Source organism: Musa acuminata, chromosome BXJ1-11 (genome assembly GCF_036884655.1).
Source record: "Musa acuminata AAA Group cultivar baxijiao chromosome BXJ1-11, Cavendish_Baxijiao_AAA, whole genome shotgun sequence".
Classification (NCBI taxonomy): domain Eukaryota; kingdom Viridiplantae; phylum Streptophyta; class Magnoliopsida; order Zingiberales; family Musaceae; genus Musa; species Musa acuminata.
Genome location: NC_088337.1, coordinates 28,864,956 through 28,888,697, shown reverse-complemented (window position 1 = coordinate 28,888,697; position 23,742 = coordinate 28,864,956). Strand labels below are relative to the sequence as shown.

The 23,742-nt window shown below is 38.5% G+C and overlaps 3 protein-coding genes across 19 annotated transcripts; 1 reads left to right on the top strand and 2 right to left on the bottom strand.

Moving 5' to 3' along the window:
* Positions 1-1,422: 1,422 nt before the first annotated feature.
* On the bottom strand, positions 1,423-12,896 carry LOC103971891 (protein DETOXIFICATION 44, chloroplastic). Of its 7 annotated transcripts, none has more exons than XM_065090613.1 (18): positions 11,842-12,807; positions 11,571-11,680; positions 11,168-11,326; positions 10,917-11,101; positions 10,207-10,342; positions 7,884-7,980; positions 7,670-7,767; positions 6,734-6,897; positions 6,546-6,617; positions 6,272-6,388; positions 6,098-6,193; positions 5,901-6,022; positions 5,577-5,836; positions 5,444-5,501; positions 5,008-5,080; positions 2,851-3,827; positions 2,308-2,751; positions 1,423-2,220 (listed from the first exon to the last, which is right to left on the bottom strand). In XM_065090613.1, exons 1-13 carry the CDS (start codon positions 12,057-12,059, stop codon positions 5,764-5,766), a joined length of 1,647 nt encoding a protein of 548 aa, XP_064946685.1. In that variant the 5' UTR covers positions 12,060-12,807; the 3' UTR covers positions 1,423-2,220; positions 2,308-2,751; positions 2,851-3,827; positions 5,008-5,080; positions 5,444-5,501; positions 5,577-5,763. The 7 variants fall into 7 exon arrangements, with proteins under 7 accessions (XP_064946685.1, XP_064946680.1, XP_064946683.1 ...); XM_065090608.1 differs by having other exon boundaries at positions 1,423-2,217; XM_065090611.1 differs by having other exon boundaries at positions 1,423-2,217; positions 5,008-5,067.
* LOC135597542 (probable WRKY transcription factor 26) lies at positions 1,832-3,981 on the top strand. 2 transcript variants are annotated; one of them, XM_065090606.1, is made up of 5 exons: positions 1,832-2,191; positions 2,362-2,496; positions 2,611-3,122; positions 3,217-3,369; positions 3,456-3,981. In XM_065090606.1, the coding sequence occupies exons 1-5, from the start codon at positions 1,832-1,834 to the stop codon at positions 3,871-3,873; spliced, it is 1,578 nt and encodes a 525-aa protein (XP_064946678.1). In that variant the 3' UTR covers positions 3,874-3,981. The 2 variants fall into 2 exon arrangements, with proteins under 2 accessions (XP_064946678.1, XP_064946677.1); XM_065090605.1 differs by having other exon boundaries at positions 2,362-3,122.
* LOC103971890 (transcription initiation factor TFIID subunit 15b) lies at positions 12,814-21,813 on the bottom strand. 10 transcript variants are annotated; one of them, XR_010481302.1, is made up of 9 exons: positions 21,589-21,813; positions 21,358-21,493; positions 20,504-21,257; positions 17,908-17,958; positions 16,311-16,461; positions 16,150-16,227; positions 14,221-14,415; positions 14,066-14,114; positions 12,814-12,920 (listed from the first exon to the last, which is right to left on the bottom strand). XR_010481302.1 is itself a non-coding variant. In XM_065090615.1 (8 exons), exons 1-7 carry the CDS (start codon positions 21,695-21,697, stop codon positions 14,246-14,248), a joined length of 1,449 nt encoding a protein of 482 aa, XP_064946687.1. In that variant the 5' UTR covers positions 21,698-21,813; the 3' UTR covers positions 13,507-14,114; positions 14,221-14,245. The 10 variants fall into 10 exon arrangements, 6 of the variants coding, with proteins under 6 accessions (XP_064946687.1, XP_009384312.2, XP_064946688.1 ...); XR_010481301.1 differs by lacking the exon at positions 12,814-12,920 and adding an exon at positions 13,507-13,968; XR_010481303.1 differs by lacking the exon at positions 12,814-12,920 and having other exon boundaries at positions 13,507-14,114; positions 16,146-16,227.
* Between the last annotated feature and the right edge of the window lie 1,929 nt (positions 21,814-23,742).

The window sequence follows — 23,742 nt, the reverse complement described above, 5'->3', positions numbered from 1 at the left end:
GGTATAAAATTATATATTATTTGGATTGAAATTGCTCACAGGCCAGGCCCAACCCATAGGTCAGGCCACAGCCTATTGGCTAGGCCTAATCAGTAGACCAGGCCCAGCCCGTAGGCCAGGCCCAACCCACGGATCAGGCCTTGGCCCGTAGGCTAACCCAGCCTAACCATCATGGGCGGTCACATGCGATGCACATGACCAGTCCATGGGCCAAGGCTGGGCTAGCTTTGTGTGATGCATGCCCAGTCATATATAATGCAAATGACTAGTAGATGAGCTGGCTTAATCTAGCTCAATATTATTGTTGGATTTGAGCCCAAGTATTGATTGAACTAAACTAGGCTTGATTAGTCTAAATCAATTCAGGGTGATTCCAAATTGATTTACTTATTCAAGTTAGTTTAACCTAAATTGAACATAATCTAATCCAAATTATACTAGTCTAGGGTGGTTCCAGACCAGTTAAATAAGGATTAGAGATCGGTTCAGTTAGGTCCTAGTAAATTGAGTTCAATTGGATCAATTGAACTAGAGTTCAAGTCAATTGAGGGCTAATTTGTATTATTTGGTATTGATGATATTTGAAAGAAATGTTTAAATGTGTTATTTCATCCCTATATGGACATGACTAGTGTGAGATTATGTTATTTCCCTGCCAAGGGCAGGTAGGGCGATTCCCTTCGGGGATTAGCTGGCCGTCAGACGTGGCGGCTGGACGGTTCCTCCATCCGCTATTGGGAGGAACGTGTCCCCACTTTGGCGGGTGTGGGACACCACTCCATCCGCTGTTGGGAGTATGATATGAGTTTGCCTCCATCCGCTGTTGGGAGAACACAAACTCATCCCGTAAGATAAAGCCTCTCCATCCGTTGTTGGGGGAGTGCTCCTTCGGGTACTTGATATACGCCAATAGGATGATTGATTGAATTTTGATCATGTATTCATCTTGATTTGACTTTTGGGGTTCCTACTCAGCGTTGCTGAATTTTCTTTGTTTTTTATTTTCAGAGCAGCCTCCCTCTAGTACTAAATTGGATTCCAGTGGAGAGCGGACCTTCCTCTACCGCTAGGTAGAGCCACTTGGATGACTCTTGAAGTTAACATTACTATGTTTACTTTTCTATTTGTAATTTGATGAATAAATGAATTGTAATAAATGGTTATAGATGATGAATAAAGTGATGTTTATCTATTTGGCTTGTGTGGAAAGATATATATATATATATATATATATATATATATATATATATATATATATATATATATATATATATAATCCAGGATGTGACGTAAGACGAAAGTATAAAAACAGTAACAATCTTCTACTTCTGATTCTGTTTACTGCTGTTTTGGCATTGAACTTTATTTCTCCATATCTGCCATTCTAACTAAACATGCCAGAAACAACATACAGTAATCATATAATAGGAACTTAAGCTTGCAACACCAAGTTATGATTCTAGAGGAGGGTCTTAATGTAGCAATAGCATCACAAGCACAAATGAAGTCAGAGAGCCATGCAACGAGAAAAAGGGGGCGATTCGTTCATACCCGTCCTTGACCACCCAACAATTTGATTGGTGAATACTAACTGGAGACCACAAAAACATGATGTGGGGCCCTTCACCTTCGGTCGGGTAAGCAAGGCGGGTAGCAGTGGAAACGGTGAGGCCAGACTTGGCCTCCAGTCAAACCCACGAAGTTTGACCAGTCAACGGTCAAAATTCCCACCCCCTGCCCTCTTCTTCTCAGAAGAAGCCTCCGCATTCGCGTGCTATGGTGCTCGAGCCTTCTCCCTGTCTCCTATTCTTCTTAATCATCACACTCACCAATGATCAACCGATCCCAATCTCTTAGACCAGCAACGAGACACGAACAACCTCTCCTCGATCTGCCGTCCGATTCCTCCTCCCTTCCTCTTTCCTCCTGCATGGCGTCCTCCGCCGCGAGCTCCTGGCACGCCGACGCGTTCGCCTTCTCGACCGGTTCCTTCACTGAGCTGCTCTCCGGAGCCGCGGCCGACGCCCGAGAGTTCTCGGACGGTGTCGCGGGTGATGGAACTGACCTTCCCGAGTTCAAGTTCATCGCTCCGCCGTCACTGCCCATCTCTCCTTCCTCCTCCTACTTTGCCATTCCGGCGGGGTTCAGCCCAGCTGCGCTCCTCGACTCGCCCGTTCTCCTCTCTTCTGGTGTAAGTGCATGGAGTCAGCTGTGAATCTGCTATACAACATGAGAAAAGCAGCATTTGTCTTCTCTGTTTCTGTGATTTAGTATATTCTAGTGCGATTCTATGCATATGTTACTCACTTGTGATTGCCATCCAAATCATGATAAGCTTATATGAAGCATCCCCTTGGACAGATGTTTCGATCTCCTCAAGCTTTCGGTTATCAGCAAGGCATCAGGGATGGAGACGAGTGCTTGGGTGAATTCTCTTTCCAAAATGGAACCAAGCAAGCATCTTGTTTTCACCCTTCTTCCGCCTCAATTCCATCGGTACCAATTGCTCCTTCCTGCTCTTCTTCCTTTCCTACAGGTTGCAGTTCAGAAGACCTTCGTGTCTTGATGCCATTTCTTCCCGATGACGAATCCTTTAATGTGGTCATACAGGACGAACACCAACCATCATGGATGCACCAACAACATTACAGCACCACCACTCCCACTACGAAATCTGAATCCACAGCCCCCAGAGATAGCAACAGCCGCCACCCATCTGGTTCAGCTCACCATGCTCAAGCTGTTCAGACTCTGCAGAGGAGGTCAGATGACGGATACAACTGGAGGAAGTACGGGCAAAAGCAAGTGAAAGGAAGCGAGAACCCGCGCAGCTACTACAAGTGCACGTACCCGAGTTGCCCCACGAAGAAGAAGATCGAGAGATCTTTAGATGGACAGATTACCGAAATCGTATACAAAGGCACGCACAACCATCCCAAGCCTCAGTTCACCACGAGGAACTTAGCTTGCGCGAAAGCAACTCGATCTTTGATGTTGGAGTCGGTTGCCACACCTGACAATTCCTCCGTCTCCTTCGGCGATGATGATCTCGATTTGGGGTCTCAGGTGAGCAAGTCAGGAGTCGATGAATTCGAGGAGGAGGAACCTGATGCTAAGCGATGGTAAGATGTTATCGGAGTTGGTCGAAGAACAAGCGATTGGCTGCCATAGTTGAGGGATGAGATGGACTCATGTCTGCCGTCCATGTTTTTGCAGGAAGGGGAAGCAAGAAGGAGAAGGTGCTGGTAGCAGGACGGTGAGGGAGCCCAGGGTGGTGGTTCAGACCACGAGTGACATTGACATCCTCGACGATGGATATCGCTGGAGGAAGTACGGGCAGAAGGTGGTGAAGGGGAATCCCAATCCAAGGCGAGCAAATTGCTTCTGCAAATGCATCGATGACCTGAAGAGTATGCATATATCTCATGTCACCTGTTGTCATCGTCGAACTGCAGGAGCTACTACAAGTGCACCACCGTGGGTTGCTCGGTGAGGAAGCATGTGGAGAGGGCTTGTCATGATCTCAGGGCGGTGATCACCACGTACGAGGGCAAGCACAACCATGATGTCCCCGCGGCCCGTGGAAGTGGTGGACAAGGCAGCAGTAGCTTCGCCATGGCGATAAGACCGACGGCGACGACGAGCAGCCATCAGAATCAGATGCTCATCACCAACTCCAGCTTCAGCGGCAAATCCGCTGGGTCGGCAAACCCGTCTCCTTTCAATCCATCGAACCCAAGAAACTATGAGTTCAGCTCTGGATATGATAGTTCAATAAGCACTTCTTACACGGATCCCCAGCAGCAGGGGCAGATACAGAGCGTGTTCTGCAAAGCAGAGGTAAAGGGAGAAGGAGATGAGATATTTTTCTAGTCTCTGCTGTTCTGAAACTGTTTGTCAAGTAAGCACGGCAAAATAGCTATTGTAGTTGTATAGTGTTGCAGGGGTTAATCATATTATACAGTAGATTAGTTTGTTTCATTCCTTTGTTTGAGGTTGGGCCATAGCAAGCTAACTACATATTACCCACCACCGGTTAGTTTCTTTTAATATTTTGATCTTTATACTTTAAAAATTATATTAATATTTTTATAATTATAAAAATAAAATATTTAAGTCCATTTATTATAATATCATAGATTTTATCAACGAAAACAAAGAAAAAAAAAGATAATTTTAAAATTTCAATTGATGATGATACTGCTTGGGATCACGGATAACTATTGTAGATGAGAAGAATAGAAGCGACAGGTGAGGATCGCTCGACAACTATGTTGACGTCGGTGCAGAGCGACGAAAAGATCACTTGACAACTACATCGATGTCGATACAAATGAAGAGCAACAAAATGGTTGCTTGACAATTGTGTCGACGAAAATGCAGAACGATCCTTTCTTTGCTCTACATCTACCCTCATCTCTCGTCGATGCTATTCTCATCCACAACAATCACTTGTGGCCATCCTAAGACGTCGTCATCCTCCACCACCGACACTATCCGCACCACCAACTAAAATATTAAAATTATTTTTTTACCTTTTATTTTCGTGATTCCATTAATAAAACCAACGACGTGAGGGTAAATAGACTTAGATGTTTCACTTTCACAACTATAAAGATGTCATTATAATTTTTTAAAATATATGGATCGGAATACTAATGATAGCTAACCGTAAAGAATGATTTGTAATTAACCCACCATAGCACAATGACAATTTTGCATAAGCAAAGCAAATTCCTCCTAACTTCTAAAAATAAGTCAATATAATTAAGTCCATGACAGGTAACATTGGGACAACAATGCAATTTCTATGAGTATACATAAAACTTTGATTTCAAGGACCAAAAAAAAAAAAAATTCTTGCTGGTTTTCGCTATTGCAAATTATTTGCCATACATTCTCTTACCCATTTGGCCTTAAATTCTTATCTGCCTGCTCTCATACTATAAACATAAATGTAAATATGGAAGGCATTTTGTTTCATTTATGCAGGGAAATCTGACTTACCTCTGATATGCATCTTCCAACAACCATTTAGTGCTACGAAACAACTGGTACTATTGTGCTCTGCAAAAGAATACTGCAAGTGGATAAACTACTTGCTAGTACAATAATCACTACACTGTCCTTAGAATCTATTCTATAAGATCAAAGCTGTTGGAAAAGCAACAATCTAAAAACATAAAGGTTTATCATTTGTTATCATCAGCAAGATTTCCACCCTACATATTAGCTCCTCCAGGATGGTGTTGCATTTCAACAACATTATGCCATTAGATAGGCCTTCACATGTTAGCTCTTACCGATGTGTCATAGAGAAGGGCTAATCTCCAAATGTCTATGCTGATACTAGACTTAGACTGGAAATCATGTGATGCAATCAGAAGCTTAAAAAAAGAATAATTTTGAACCAGGTCTGAAGGTGTATTCATGGTGTAGCTACCTGTTCTTTGGATTAATAGCTCTTCCATGCTTTGCAGGATAATTTATTGTTCTTGCAACTGCATATTTGGAAGAATGACAGTTTTTGTGTCAGTAGTTCATCTTCAGAAATGAATTATCATCTAGAATCTAACCTTGAGTCTTTGCCAATCTTCTTCCTTGTTCTCTTATGCTGTATCTCGTATCTGTTTACTGACTAAGTCATGTCTAAGATCATCCAATATCTTGCCTACTGAAAGACAACAGCTGCAGTACAAGTGTAGAACTGTGAGGGCAGTATATTCCATCACCAACATCGGCATCCAGTTAAATCAATGGCCATCAACATTCTTTTGTGGTTCCTATCTCCATATCAGACAATAGTATCTTCCATGGTCCACCTTTGGTTTGTAACCTGGAAAGAGAATATATAAGCAACGTAAAACCTTGGAAGAGAGTGAGTAGGGTGGTGGTTGTACCTCCAAATCCCAGCAACTGCTCGCAGACTCATGAAAAAAACCAAACCAGCCCATACTCCAGCAAGTCCAAATACAGGAGCAGCTATTAGTAGGAACAGTGATGAGATTACCCCCACGAGTATCTGTGGTGTATACATTATAGGTTATTATCATATTAGGGAAAGCCAAACTCGTGTTCAATGAGAAACAGAACAGACCATAGAATATGCAGCATACGAAAAGTCGGAGACACCATAATAGAGGCCATCGATTACAAAAGCAAGCGCATTGATCGGTTGAGAAACGGTGACAAACTGCAAATTTCAAACAGTTAGTACAGAGGACAAGTACAGTGTCTTGAACTCAATGGGTACGGAAAAGAAAATTCTTGCCAGAATGCCAGATTGAGCAATTTGGAGAACAGCAAAATCAGTGGTGAATAAAGTTGAGAAAGGCTCAAATCCAAAGAACAACAACACACCCAATGCAATTCCAGTTGCTGCTCCAATCTGGCAAAAGATTTAACAGACAGTGAAAAGATCATAGGCAAGTCAAAAGAAGCATAAAAGACCCTAAGAAATTCATTTTAGTTTCCCAAAGCTACCTTTAAACATAGTAATCACGTGTCTATACAAAAATGTGACGAGCGCAAAGCATGAAACCAACCTGTATAACCCTGTATATTACAAGACGGGCTTGTACATAGTTCTTCCGAGTATATTCACTTGCAAGTAAAGCCTGTAAAAAGGTTTTGCACAATTAGTTAAACTGTAGAGGCCAAGAAATAATGTTTAAAATTCGTGATATGATTTAAATTATGTTTAACAGTGAACAGACTGATTATATTATCCAACCTGACCAGCAAGTGCCAAGGCATCATTGAGCAAAGAGACCGCCAACCAAACTTGTAAGCATATCTGGTGACCTGCCATGGCAACTGGGCCTTCCCGTGCTGCCATGGAAGTTGATATTGTCATTGTAATGAGCACAGCTATAGTTCTACCAACCAAGAGGCCAACTGCACAAGAAGTCAAGAACAACATTATTTGCATATTTTTCATCTATAAGCAATTGAAATTGTAAATTAATGCAGATGCAGATTATATGTATATGATATGATTCATAGGACCTAAACCATAGTTGCCATCTCCAGACTGAACCAGCTGTTTGGACCTACAAAACTTTGAACCAGGCACTCGTCAAGTCCAATTTTTCTAAAGATCAAACATGGAATTAAAAAAAAAAGAAAAAACAGATGACCCGACCGGTTCTTCATGAACTATATTGATCCAGTGAATTCTATCAAAACCAGATCGGGTAGATCTTGTCCAATTTCTGGTCTATTGCCTACATTATCCCCATATGATGCTTCACTCCCAATGCCCCTCCTTAGGCATGTGCTGACAAGGAAGAAGAGAAGAAAAATGACTGCAAAGAATAGGAAAGGAGAAAAGAAAGCAGGAGGAAGACAAGGAATGCTGGAACAGATAGAAAGAGGAAATGGAAGATAACTGCTGAAGTGTGAAGGAATGAAGGGACAGAAAGGAAGAGAAGAATAATGAAGCCATGACCAATGGCTTGAGTTTTTGAGTCAGATGATGCCTATTGTGTTTATGAATTCTATGCAAGCAGGCTCTGAAAGGTCTCATTCTCTCACCTAACAAGGTTCTCATCTACGAATTGTGCAAAATTTCTCAAATCCATAATTTCTGTCAAACAAACAAGCCTTAGAAAAGTCCATCTTAGATGGTCATATTTGCTGTAGATTTATAAGCATCAAGATGACCTACCAGATTTTAGATATAGACTCATTCCTTCCCCGTTAATATTTGGAGACAGTATTATTTTCTCATTCAGCTTCCAGAGGAGGATACCAGCAATCATATACCTAAAAGTGAGTCGAGTTGTAACATTAGACTTGAATTAAGGCAGGAAAAGAAACAGAAGGTCCAACTAAGTAAACAACATTGCTTTTACAACAATCACATGGTTGCAAGGACATACTCAGAAATTACGGTAGATATTGCAGCACCGCCTACACCTAGACCAAATAGAAATATTAAAATGGGATCCAATATCGCATTTAGTAAGCTTCCAGCACCTGAAATGGAGGAGAGTTAAATTTTGCTTGATCATAAAATTTAGCATTTTTTTTATCAACATGAAATGGAAACAGTGACCATTTTAGAGAATATCAAATGTGATGCATGACAATGGAAGCAAAAATTGGTAGTTACTACTAAGTTTTCTGTTATATTACTTGAGGACAAAAATTTTAGCACAAAAATTTAGATAGCTTATGATTCATTCCATGTTGTTTCACAATGCAACAATATTCCTTGAGGACTAGTTTTGTGCCAGTATATGTGAAACTAACCTTTCTGAAAAGCAACAACCTTGTAAACAGAGCACAGAATTTTATTCAAATGAAGTAGTTTCTTAAGCAAACACTATGATAGCTGAAACAGGTCTCTTTTCTTAAGCTTCCAGGCACCTGCTACTGGTGTCCTGATGTGTAAAGAATTCTTCTGATAATGGACATTGAAATGCATACTTAGTTTAATAAGACCACTTCATGAAATTGATCAATTCACAGAAAGCCTTTTGTTGGATCTGCTAGCAGATTGAATTGAAGATTTTAGGATTCTTCCAAACTTCTTCAAAATACAGATAGTTGCAGAGAAAATGGATTTATTGAACATTTACGACGTATATTGACAGAAAATCATGTCCAACAACTATTAGAAAGATATAAGCATCATGTTCAAGGAACTAGCATATGCTCAACACCTCAATTCACTCTACTATGTCCTTGAGAGATGGAGGTGTGGCGTCATGGTGGTGGTGCAAATAGTAGTGAAGACAGTGTCAACAATGATAGGCATAACCTAACAAAATAAGCTTCAGAGATTTTGAAAAGCTATTTTTGTAGTTTTCCAAAGTCTATACAGAATTTAATATTACAAAGAGAAGTTTTACATTCATTGTTAGTAAGCATAACTCTTGCAGACTGCAATTATCTACTTTCTTGAAAAATTTTCTACAGAAAAACACACATCTTAAGTGAGAGCCTGACAGAGACAATATGTGTAAATATATAATATCATATATGTATTATAATGAAGAATCTAGCCACTCAGATCCCAAGTGTATTGCGGTATTAATTGATAATTTTAGTTGTATCACTCCCAAGGGATAATGAAGGTTAGAGGTTATAAGATACATGCACTGCTTAGATCATGTTGATATTATTTACTAACTCTAAATAGTGACTAGGATGTGAAAATTAATCAGTGCAAGTCAATTTTGTTTTGTCAATAGACAAACAGAAACAATGGATGTTAACCATCATCCAATCACTTACTCCGTGATGCTATAACGAATCCTTGGGATCAACATATGGAAATTTCTAACAACTAGCATCAAAATACCAAATACATGATTTATCTTTTTTCCTTTTATGATACTAATATATTTATAGAGGTATGGTGTTACAAGAGGTAGAGGGAAATCTAAGAATATTTTTTTAAAAATAATAAATAGAGAACTGACTGCTCTTAGTTTCATTAGTGGCATTGCCCAAAATAAAGATTCATTATTGAGAAAATATCCATATATAAAATCACAAGTCGTTGGGTCACTATGGCTGATTGTTTTCTTGTTGTAACAAAAGTAATCAGCAGATAGAAATTGGAGGATGAACATTAAAGGATTATTAGGATCTTTCAACAGACCCACAAATAATCCAGATGAAAGAATAACGAATAATGGAGGAAAACTGATCAACTTGAAAAATATTATCTGTAGTTCCCCACCAGTTACAGACAAAATATGACTGTCAATTGTTTCGATCAGACTGTGTTAGGTTATTCAGCTAAGCTTTCTTGATAAAAAGAATATTAGCTTGTGACAAGCAGATTCCTAATACCAAACAAACACATACGAATGTAGCATTGTTTGCTTTTTGCAATTCAAGATGAGTTTTCAGGCACTTACTAGGACCTAATCAGTTGGATAAGAACACCAACCACAATTAGCATTAAACATTATGTCCAAAATTTGGAAAACATTTGTAATGTTTGAGGCATTTTTTCACGGCTTTGATGCATCAAACTTGATTATATTTTATTTTTCTTCAATTAAAAGTGCAAGGCTCATATAAAAGAAAACATTTTCTCTAGAAAATAATTAAAGGAAGTCCAAAAAAAAATCAAGGGAGTATACTAAGGAGATATAGAAATACCATATAAAATTCCTGAACTTCATAATAACTAGGATTACAACTTGCCAAAAGTCTGCAATGGAAAAGATACAATCAAATACTTACCGATAGCATATAGCGGTGTCTTTGTATCCATAAAGCCACGAAATGTGCCTTGTGCAGCAAGTGCTAGTACAATTGCTGGAGCACCATATGCACGTAGAGTAAGAAATTGCTCAGCTGGTAAGCGCATAGGTGAATCCTGTATTGATCATAAAGATGGGCATTACTTTCTGCAATAGCCTACCAGAAAGCATTCAACTATTACATACATTGCAGCACAGAACAACAAGTACATAAAATCATAATTGTCAACATAATTAGCTTTTTATAACTGTTTAGGATTTGGCTTCAAATTTTCGACAATCTCCGAAGGCTAGAAATTTGGTAATAGGCAATATTTCAAAATTCTCTTATGAACCTAAAATCTTATGCTGGAGCAAGCAAGCCTAAAATTGGCACACTTGGAAGAGATTTTACGGTCTAAAAATCACTGTCAAATTGCATCAACAGATTAGTTTATGTTGTATGGTCTGGCAAAAGCCTAGTTATCAAATATCGGCATTTAATTTATATTGCAACAGAAGACTGGACAATGAACATAAGCTTTGTTTCACTTAGTATGCATGATCCATCTTGACCATAGCTACGCATTAGTTGAAAACATGACCAAAGGTTTCAATTCAGTTCATGCATGAGATAGTTGAATTCAACTATGTGATGAATATCATATGTCTATTGAAACTTATGATGAATGATAGCATGATTTGACATACAACAGATATACCCATGAAATCCATTAGCAGTCCCAAGCCAAAGATCAAAGCCATTGATTCCGCAATCCCAACTACAGCAGCAAAAGCCAGAGATGTTGATACTGCTGGAAGAAACTTCCTGCTTTCTCCATCAGCATAATTGATCGGCTCTTGTTGCAAATATCTTCCAGTGGGAACTTTGCCCCCTGTAAATAAACTTTACCTAAGCTTGAAATCAACATGCTGATTAACTGAAAGAACAGAATTCCTACCTGCTTCAATCGCATGATCATTGCTCTCAGGACTACACTCTAGTGCCTGTTGTTCAGCAACAAAGGATGTAGTCACATTGAGCAAAGGAACATTGAACAGCTTCGAAACCAGATTGAATATTGAGACCGAGACACCAACTGCTGCTAGCTCAACAGAACCTGTTAAGGTTTCATACAATATTACATGGCCGGAGGAGGAAACACAAGGCGTAGCGAACATGTAAATTTGCAACACCACATCGAAGTTCCCCTAAAGATCGTATTGGTAGTACTTCTTACATAAACCAAAGAGCTAATAAGTCAACAGCATCAAAGTTCCTAGCTTTCTAACAGAGAATCAAACGATGAACTCTTTTTAACATTCCCAAAACATAAAAAACATAGAAGGTAAGTTATCCAGTACCCAAGTGTCCCACGAAGGCGGTGTCCACAATCGAAGCGAGGGGGTCCGCAGCAAGGGCCAAGACAGCCGGCAGGGCAATGCTCAGTATCTCTAAGCTGATCTCATCGCCTCTGGGGAACAAATCAAAAATTTCTCAGCTACACGAATGACGCTATCGATTCGATACGTTCTACTAATCCAAGAAAGCAGAACTCACGACACGACGAACCAAGAAACAAAGAGGAAACCCACGAATCGAAGCGTTCGCAAGGCGTTCCACAAACTCGGGTACCTAATTCGATTGAGGAGGCCCGAGGCCCGGGTGAGTAGGGACCGGTCGGTGTCGGAGGGCTGGGGCTTGGCTTGCCTCCGGGATACCCGCCGCTGTTGGGATTTTGGGCGGGTTGGGGAACGGGGGAGTAGAGGCCGAAGCCTCTTCGACGGAGGCCGAGGGAACGAGGGAGCCGGCGAGAGGATTCGGATCGGCGGGTGGAAGGAGGCGATCGCCATGGCTGCGGGAGAACGGGAATCGAGCTAGCGTTGTCTCCGTTAGTGTGGCTTGGCGCAACGGATTCGCGGCCACACTCGATACCAGTCAAGAGGGAAAAAAAGGGAAATATATCTAATACAATTTTTATGGAAGAAAGAGAAGTAAAACGATAATATTTATGTTTATTGTGGCCCATAGAATTCGTATCCTCCATTTGTACTGCACGGCCGCTACGGTTCGCCTATCTCGGTAGGGCCACCGTGGGCCCTTGAAGTTCTAAGAGTACCCGCCAATGGTATGAGTCTTCTTTCTGTTATATGACTCGGCCGAGACATTGAGCCCAACATTTGTACATGCAAGATAGGGGAAGCGGACATTAGGATGCTGACATGCACACGTCTGGTACAAAGTGTAGTACGCTAAGATGTCCAAAGTGATACGACAATGTCTTTGTAGACACAAAGACTTTACAAGATAAATACAATATGGAATTCTGGTGGCATATAAAATTTGCGAAATTTATATCCGGTTATTTTAAACAAAGTGAAACGAACTAATGTACAGGTTTCCAAGAATCGGGCAATGAAGTGTCGATATCAAATAGACAATTCACATGGGGATGAAAAAGTATGGTTCCTCTCGCTTACCTACCGCAGCTTCCATTTTGGTATAACAATTCATGATAATATAACATAAATCACCCGAATGTTTAAATGATTCTTGCGTGCACAACTGTCATCAATAAATTATTGACAAAGCTTAAGACATACCTACCTGTTAATGATTTAGAGCCGAAAACCTTTTTTTTTCATTTTTAGTTTGAATACTGAAAAATGACTCCGTACAATTGCAAATCTGAACCTGGAATGGTCAATGAAGTTCTAAATAACAGAGAACGTTAGTTCAGATACAACAATGCTATCAAGTATGCTAACAACTATATATATATATATATATAAATATAATTAAATGCACAAGTAATAATAAAAGACATGACAACCATGAAAAAACGCTAAAACTCACCTCTTGTAGGTACATCGGATGCTCTTAATAGAACTTTTTTCTAGCATAGATGCAAGTCAAGCAAGCTGGACCTAAAATAATGCTAAGTTCACGACACTTGAGACAATAATACCAGCAGTCTGTCTATTACTTTCCAGTTCACTACATTTCCAGCTGATTGTGTGCCACTCAAAAAGGATTGAGTCAGGGTTCTCTAACCAAATCTAAACCATAATTCAGGAACATGTACAATAAAAAAAATATGGTCTTCTGTTTCCTCTCACCTCAGACATGAGCCCAAATATGTATTAAAACATATCATAGATAGCATGATTTATCACACATAAATAATAGATTCAGAATGCTAAATGTAAATAAATGCACAACGATCTGCATTCAGAACCATGTACATGATCCCCTAGTGGTTGCATGTCATTTTAAACTTAATATCAAGGAAGACTGGGGTCAGAAAATGCTATTATTATCAAGGCTCAGAAGACATTTTATACTAAATATCATAGAGAGGCCCAAGAAGCCGATAGCAAACTAGAGTACAACAGTGCTGACTAGAAGATGGAAAGTTCCCTTCACACCAAGAGCTACTGCTACATATTCTGACATGGTAACTACAAACAATGCAATTTTCTGTGTTAAAGTTTGTTTATGAAGCTACAGACTTATGGCTGGTAATGAGATTGTCAAGAAATGGAAGGGAAAAAGGATTAAAGGAACTACCAACAAGGTTACGAATGCAAAACGAAGACAATTTCAAAACGTGCCATCTGATGCAAGAAACAAAATCTAAAAATTGCCAGATGAGGAAGGTTTGAAACCCAAGTGTTGTGTGCTGATCTGAAATCCTCGAGTGATCAAAATCTGTGACCTATATTTCATATGCAAATGAGCTTGGGTCACATTGCTGCCATGCTGATGTGAGCCCATTCATCAACACAGAAATGTATCAGTACATCATCATAAGAGACATAAACAGAATGTAGCATTTTAATGAAGCAGCAGCACTCACCTGTAATTTTCAAATCTAGCAGCAGTTTGGAGATTAGTTCCACATGCCTCTATAAAAAGATTAACACAGTACAAATAAACTTTAGGATCAACAATTTTAAAGCCCATCCAATTCTTGAAATGAAGTTCCCTATTAAGAGGATTAGAATGACCTACCTTATGCTTCATTTTCGAGTACAACTTAGGTGACAATAACTACAAATAACTCTAAAATGACATTCTCAACACACAAGCCTTCAGTATGGTTGTGATCGATGACCACCATAATGATGCCTATCTGGTCCCGATGCCCCACCATAGTGATAATTATCTCTTCGTCGCTCTCCACCACCATAGCCCCCTCTTCCACCACTGCTTGCATAAAAGTAGAAAAAAAGAAAAGACACACTTAGAGCTACATATATGTCAGGCATTTAGAGGAAAAGATATTACATGTAAAAATTTATGAAGAAACCTAACAATATACATTTAGAAAGACTTTGCAATACAATAGCTGCAGGCAAGGTAAAAAATATGCAGAAAACATAATACCATAAAGCATGAATGTAAATTAAGGTGGGGTTATGGACATACAAGTATTCAACTCAGATTATTTCAAAACAAATATAACTTTGTGATTGCTGAAATAAGGTGGTATCAAGGACATACTTAGTAAAATAAACAAAACTTTGTGATGGCTGAAAAATCTCTTATATATTTAGCAGCTTCTCATACAATATACAAAACGTACATCTGATCTAGCATGTAAAAAATATTTTACAACAAAAACACTTAAAATTTTAGCAAATAAATAGAAATACTACTTGAGCGTTTCGCTTAACCCTTTTTTTTTTTTTTGCATAATTGTCTTCATGTGACTATGTCAAATTATATACTTTAAAGGGTATAATATAACTTAAAAGACATTATGTAAATTATATTAAGCAATTGAATGTATATGTATATAGTTACGATTTTTTCTTACTTAACATTATCACATATATATATATATATATATATATATATATATATATATATATATATATATATATATATATATATTAGAAATTCTAAATTATAACTTAAAAACTATAACTTGCACTTTCAAATTGAACTTGTATATTCTATATGACACAACAACAAGAAGCCATAATTACATCAAATAGTAAATAGTTTAATACATAAGTTAATTTCAATTCATAATTATAATTTGATGTAGATTAAATGTGTATATGCTTGATTTAAACTTACATGTTACATATTACACAAAAAATAAACTCAATCATAAACACTTTCTACTTTTCTTTTTTGCTTTTCATAGGAATTCAAATTATTTTTTGGTCCATCCAGTTGATATGGCCAATACCGAGTCTTTGCAACTGGTTAATGCAAATACTATTCCGAATTTTAACAATGCGAATACTGGACAAGAGTTGATATTAGCAAGCATCATTTACAAAATACAAACAGTGGTTTTTGGCATAAAAACCCCACAATTTATGATACATAAACACCCAAACACAAACTGCTGGAACACCAGTTTCATTCCTTAATTTTATATTTTGTAATTTTTACATTGGTGAGAGCCTGGTTTAACTCAGGATAACCTTGGTGCCTTGGAATCCCCAACACCTTTGACAACATTGCTCCATAGCAGCACATTAGTCTTTGCTAGCACTACAAGGTTTCTTCACAATCTACGGGTATCTGCTTCCTAACACAACAATCTGCTATCACATTAAAAAAATCTCAATATGAAAATAAGACCTTTGACACTTTCACATGAAGATGAAAATCCAATATGGCTATCCACTAGATCTGCCTGAGACCAAGAACAATTTCAGGCACTCATGTTAAACATAGTATTTACATGATCAAAACAAGGGCTAAATGTAATATTTACATGACCAAAACAAGGGCCATTGAAATATATAGACATGGTCACTAAATTAAACTGCTGAGATATAGCAGATATGACAGAAGAGTCAAACATAAAGAAAAACAAACAAGAGGACACATTGAGTAAATAAGACGAAAATACAAAGGCAATATAACAAACATGAAAGGATTTCTAGCAATTTTAAGTCAAAGAAATATGATACCCACGACCAAATGCAGGTGGAGGTTTAAGTGCAGTCTTCTCTGCCATTGCAACATTGATCTTGTATCCCCTCATGTCGTACTCTAAAACAAAAGTTTGACATAAATGTATACTTGAAATTCAAGGGGACGCACAAACAAGATAATTAGAACACCACAGAACTTACTGTTGTAGAAGCCCCCGGCAGAATGTGCAGCAGCAGGGTCTTCATATGACAGTACAGCATCCCCTTTATTGTTCCCATATTCATCAGTGTATATCTTGATATTCCACGGCCATTGGTCCTTGTAACCACGTTTTTGTTTGATTCTGCCAACCTAAAAAATATAATAATATTACACGTGCGTACACGCAAGATATATATATATATATATATATATATATATATATATATATATGGAGAGAGAGAGAGAGAGAGAGATAGTGAGTTGCACTCAGTTTTAATACTGCACTATTGTGTTTCCCATCCCAACATCTACAAGCATCATAATGATAATATGTTCCACACCAAATATCTCAAAATCCAAATAAATTTATCTCAAAGTGTAAATATGTGATTTGTCAAACTTTCAGGTACTTGACATGTGAGTTTTTGATAAATAGATAAAGATAATGCAGTCTCTGCAATAAACTAAAAGCATTCTGAAGATTCCATGGGATTAAAACCCAACAAAAAACAAGGGCAATACCACAATAAAGAGAGTAATGCATATATGAAGGTTATTCTACATTTTGTTTTAAGAAAATTGCAAATTGAAGTGGTGGTGATAAGGGAGCAAAGCATGAATATACCTTTCAAAGCAAAGCAAATTCTGAGTGTCACAGACAGCATTACAAATTTAAACATATAAATGCATGAAAAAAAGCAGACTACAAGCAAAGGCTTGTCAAATTCCTAGTTACTTAACCTCAAGGTGAATGACACAATTGAAACATAGAGCACCAAGAACACAAATTTTCTTGTGATTTAAGATAAATTAATGACAATCTTTCAACAATCAGAATACAGAATTCAGAATTTTTCCTTCCTGTAAATGACTAAGTCACCAAGCCACTTCTTTACAGGGAGGAAAAAGATCACAACCACGAAACAGAACAATGTCATTCAAGCATTTGACATATCATAATCATATTGCATTCTAAAGGACCAACAGAATTTAATTTGTAAGATACTATAAAATTTAACATTCTAACTCATGTTTGCTTACACAAGAAGAAAAAGGCTTACAATAAATAACCTATATTCAAGAATTGACAACTAGCAGGCAGGCTGGAACAAACATGCTTACTAATGACAGATTTACAGTGAGGATATAACCATCATATAAGATTATTTACTGACAGTGAGAAACGGAGCAATATTATGCTCATTGTAAAGCAGTAGTAAAAGTGTTAACTTTCTTGAACAAAATGCAGCACTAAAAAATAAAATAGGATCCAAACGTTTTCAAACATGACATGCTCCAAAATGCTAAACAAGACCATATAAATATACAATCTACAATTTCATCAAGAATAGTGCAAACTAAGAACCCAAATCTGCAAACACCAATGAAATATAACATATTAATCAAATCCATGCTACTGGGGGGAGAATTGCAATAACACATTCAAGAATAATCTATGATTTCATCCTTCATATTTTAGTAGCTTCTGCAGAAAAAAAAATGCATTGATCAATGCAAAATGACAATTAACAAGACTTTTCAGAAAAAGCCATAAGTGAACCCATTTTAACCCCATGATGGGTTTAGTAGTTATACCTCTTGATCCGAGCAAGAAATAATGCCATATTTAGTGGTAGAAGCCAATTCCTACATACATCTAATCCATATTAGTATTAACCAATATCAATTTAATTTGAACCAATTTCTCAAACTCATAACAAAAAATCAACACGATTCGTCAGAATCAACCGAACTCTAAAGTTGGCCAAACTTCACCAATTATAACCAAATTGACAGTTTTAGAAGAAGAAGAAGAAGACAGAATGAGAAGCAGGACAATGAGAAGTAAAGATGGGAAGGCAAAAAGAGGGGTAAAAAGACATTCAAATATGACAATCAAACAGAATATGAGATAATATTATTATTACATTTGCTTGTTGCAACTATCATATTTGTTATTTTTCATTATTGTTGTAGAGTTTATTATCCACCACCATGTACGACCGAGAAAATATAGGAAAAGAAAACAAATGAATGAAATATGTCCCTTAAGAAAAAGTAGTGTTATCACTAAGCGCTCACCTAGGCACCCAGGCAACGCGAGCTAAGGCTCGAGCACCACTGTTACATCCTATGTGAGCAATTTCACTCAATCATCGCCTAGGCATGCGCAGAGGCCCAAGCCACAATGAACGATAGAGTGTGACGGTGTCAACAAGCAATTGATGATTGGCAAGGTAGTCGACCACCAACACAATGGTGTCTCCCCTCTCGCGAATGATAACACAACCCTCCCTCTCTCTTAGCTCTTCTAGATCCTCCCATCAATTGCTCTCTCTCTCCTCACCCGAAGGCACATCCCCTCCATCTGATCACTTTCTCTCTCCCTCTTCTCGATGATGAGTAGCCCCCCATTCCTCCGTCTTCCCTATGACGATAGTGCAACCCCTCAGCCCCTTTGCTTTCTAGATTGTTTCTTTATGACGACGTAGAGCACCTAGCGCCTCATATATTTTAGAACATTGATGCCTTTAAGTGCCTAGCACCTTTGACAACACTAGGAAAAAGAATCCTTTCACAAAGAAAGAGATATCAAGGAATTCAAAATCAATCTAAATTCTAGTAAGTGCCATCTTCAAGAAACTTCTTATATTGGTCTTTGCGTTACCCACACTTAACCAGCATGAGTTAGAGAATAATTGGAGTTACAATAGGGTCAATCACTATCTATAAAATTGCAAGCAGATAAGTTTTTGTTCTTTTATAAAACATATACATAATAGTTATTTACTACAGTAATAAAATTTTTTTTACGAAATATGTTTTTATATTGATAAGCATAGAATAGGTATTCTTTTAATGAATTATTCATCATTTTTTTTCCATTTTTCAATTTTATATTTCAATTTCATAAGTTTCTTTTGCAATGTTAGATAACCTCAAAAATATAAAGGTATAAGAAACTTTCAATATATTTTTTATGTACTTAAATTTTATTGTATACTTCACTGACAGTATGCTATTTTACATTTAGTATTTTTCTAGTTTAAATATGTTTTTACCAAGCGATCCTGCTATCCGATTAAACTGATCCAGCCAACCTAACTGTAGCATTCATAACTGATCCTAGGCCTGACACTGTTCTTATGAATTATGATAATGGACCAAGATATATGCGAACATTATGGAAACAAGCATAAGCCCATATTACAATAGATGAGCTTGTAAAAGGCAATGGTACTTAAATCATTCAATTTAACAAAACAGATGTAGTTCATGGCTGTTTGGCCTTTAGAATTAAATCAGCATTGGTATAAACTTTATCTTTCAATCCTCCATTGTAAAAAGTCAAGTAGGAAAATGAGTTTGTATGAAATGTAATTTTAACTTTCTAGTCATTTTGGCAAGTTTACTATCTTTCTCTTTGCCTATTCTCACATGCATACCAAATTACTATGCTGTTTATGTATTTCAGTTTGATATGAAATAAAGATTCTCATCGTGATTGACAATAGCGATCTTCCCAACAAGAGAGACATTAAAAAGAGTGCAACTACCAGCATATGGCATGATGAAGCATCACACTAAGACCCAGGGTCACATAAATATGAAGGATATTATGGAACCATAATAAAAACAATTGATTGATTCTTGGCCTTGAGTTCTCAGAAAATTGAAAAGCTCCTTTTTAAGATAATTTTGCTGACAATCATACTAATTCAACAAGTTCTAGGATGAACGCTTAAAGTTCTCAATGATCATAACATTAGTTCTATGCATAAAGTAGAATGCTACAAAACGATGCATCTTCCAATTCAGCTAGATAGGATGTTGTTTAAGACTTAATAAGAAGATCGGATATTTTCAAAAAGAAAAAAAATCAAATATTACCACATATAGTTTTTCTATTGCCAAAACACATCATGCATGTAATTAATCACCAAATATCATCTATACTTCAACCAGATGACAATGCTTCATCGATCCTATTTGTCTATAACCATGACAAACACCATGTCAAAGAAAAGGCACTGTTCTTTTTTCTGTTCTCTTTTTCACCCATCCATGATGAATATATAATCCTAAAAAGTTTACTACTACAAGTGCAACAATATTTTATTCCCAAAGGAAGCAACATTCTCCTCTTACATGCTACAATTAATTACTCTGAAGAGAAGAAAGAGATGGATACCTGTCCAATCCCTCCAAAAAGGTCATGCAGATCTTCAGTCGTCACATCAGGAGGCAAGTTTGAGATGTAAATCCTCGTGTTATCACAGGATTCTCCACAATTCTCATCACACTGTTTAACTGCAACAGGAGGAGCACCAAAGGCACCACCACTATGGCGAGGTGGAACACCAATGTCGTGGACAGGGTTCGTGCGGTCACCATATCCACCACCATATCCAGACGGTGGAGCACTATAGCCAGATGGTGGACCACTGCGAGCCACATGACCTTCACTGCCATATGTATTTGGAGGGGGAGCACCATATGAAGGAGGGTAAGAATTGGGATCACCATAGGTACTAGGACGTGGAATAGAATCAACACCATAAGCATCATTTGAACCATAGGTCCCTGGAGCAGGAGGATAATTTCCAATAGGACCACCATATGCAGATGGAGGCGTTGGAGAAACTTGACCATAACCACCATCCTCTCTTTCGTGATTATTGATATTGTAAGATCCACCTCTTCCACCATAATCACCACCTCTTCCCCCATAACCACTACTCCTTCCACCAAGATTCCCACCATATCCGGCTCGGTTGCCACCATATCCCCCTCCACCGATATTATAACCACCACGACCACCATTATAATCACCACCACCTCTGTTATTGTCACTGGAGTCTCCCCCACCACCAGCAGCACCACCAGGGCATGGAGCACCACACTTGTTACACTCGGTTCTTCTTGCAAAGTTCAGGTTTCCACAACTGCACCAATAACACTACTTGATTGCCCGGAAAGAATATAGACAGACTATAATCATAATCCAGGTGGAAGAGTAAAACCCTGGAGGGGTAATAAGAGGACCTGGGGTTGGGGCATCGCCAATCCCCCTCCCGTCCAAAACCGCCGCCGCGGCCACCACCTCGGCGCCCTCCGCCACCTCCACGGTTACCACGATCGCCACCTTGGTGCCCACCATCCCCGTACCCACCGCCGCCACCTACAAGAAACGACAGGTTAAAGCCTAAACCTAGAGCAAGGAGACGAAAAATCAACGACAACTTCGAAGGGACAAAAAGAGGAAGAATCGGAAACCTCGATTCCCGGGGTTTCCACAGTAGCCGCCGCGGCCTCGGCCATATCCGCCGCCGCGGGGAGGCGGCGCGCGATCGTCGGGTCCGCCGTAGCCGTAGGAACCTGACATTAATCAGGGCTTTTGTTTCCGCTGCTCAGAGAAAAAAAAAGAAGGGAAAGATAGACTGCGAGAGAAATCGAGGGCGCGGAGACGATAATTAGGGCATGCAAGTGTCCGGGCATCTGAGTTAGAAAATGGCTTAAATAGCCCGACAAAGAATACTTTTTTTCCTGTCGTTGATTAACGCCCCCTTGAATCACAACAATTTACAATATAGATATTTGAAAATTTGTTCTTGTTATAGATCTAGTAAAACTAAGAAGGAAGGGTTAGGTTAATTTTAACGCATGTGATTTCCGTCGTATAAACCTTAAGTTGTATGCTAACTCATAATAAAGGGTTAAGGTCAATTTTAGCTCATGTAGTTTTGGCTATAAATCTCTTAAGTCCTTATAGTCTACTCGTGTCTAAAATAATCCCTATATTTTTAAAAACATAACATATAAGCTCCTCTAGTCAAGTTTGAGTTAATAGACGTTAGAATCAGCTTACGTGGTATGTTGTCTCGTAATAAATCATTAATATAATGATATATATAATTTAAGTTTTAAAAAATAATAATAAATGGTTTTAAAAACGTAGATCGGCTACCTAATCAATTTTTTTTAAAACGAGCATTTTCACGATCTGGCGAGTGGCGCACTAGCCTTGCCTCGACATCTGTCATATAGGAAAGAGCCTCTTAGCACCTGCAACGATCGAGAAGGCCACGATCCGATCCCTCGGACCCAAAGAGGAGACCACTAGCCGCATTGCGTGCTTTAGCATCCGGAGCTTCTCCCCTATCATGCCTTGGCTCACATCTAGCACAGTCACCAAATCAATCGAGGCGCGAAGAGGGGCGAAGAATCCTATCGATGGTGCTTTCAACTTGAGAGCCACCACATAGCTTCAGTAACTCCACTCTTTCGAGAACAGGGCTGCTTATGACATCACTGTCACAAGGATGCCACCAGCCTTGAACTTCAGTGTCGGCCGACGAAGGACTCCTCCGTAAATGCAACTAGCAAATCAAGCGCGAGAGGCCATAAGGAGCCCATGGAACTTATCCTCTCGTTTCACGTTCTCTATCTCCTCATTATCATCATCGTAAGCTTTCTCATCCTTATTCTTGTTGGTTGCTTCTCATATAGGACTGAACCACATGCCCCCTCCCTGGTTGGACTTCGACACAAACAACAATGGCATGTCATTATCATAGACCTTAGCAGCAACAACAACAACGGTGGCTGCAGCTACTCTGTTCTCCCCTAGCTATCATTCCCCACCTTTGTTGATGTTTCAGTTGTCGCCATTAGTAGTCCTCTTATTCAAGTTCTGGTTCTTCGTCTCTCCTACCGTCCCTTGCTTGACAGTGAGTGCATTGTCTTCTCGACAGCAAAACATAGAAAGAAAGGGTGCGTGGTACTAAGAGGTGGAGTAGATGGGCAAGCGAGGGTAGCATGGCTCTTGACGTTGGCGATAATACAGAAAAAGTGGAAGTCATAGGAGCACTCCACCATAAAGATTGGCGTCTCCTAGCTCGCCTTCACAGGGTTGATTAGGCAGCTGATCTATGTTTTCAAATCAATATATTATCATTTTTTTAACTTAAATTACATGTGTCATTATATTAATGATTTATTTTGAGTCAACATGCCACGTATCATGTAAGCAGACTCTAATATCTATTAACTCAGATTTGGCGGGAGAGGTTTATATGTTATATTTTTAAAAATGTATGGGTTATTCTAAATACGAGTAAATTATAAGAGTTTAAAAAGTTTATGACCAATATTATAGGGTTACAATAGACCTTAACCCAAGAAAAAATTAGAGAAAATTTGGCACAGTAATATACTACTAACGCATCTCAATACTATTATTATTATTCCACTGGTGGTCAAAAATTCTAATGTCATTTTGACAGTGTCCAGATTATATATGTAATGATATACTATTAGTATTTTTAGGGATGGATAATAAATTTGTGCTTCATTGTCTTTGATATGGATCATGAATGGTGAATCTGGATAAGAGACTTTATTTTCATGTTTTGGTTAAATATATCTGAC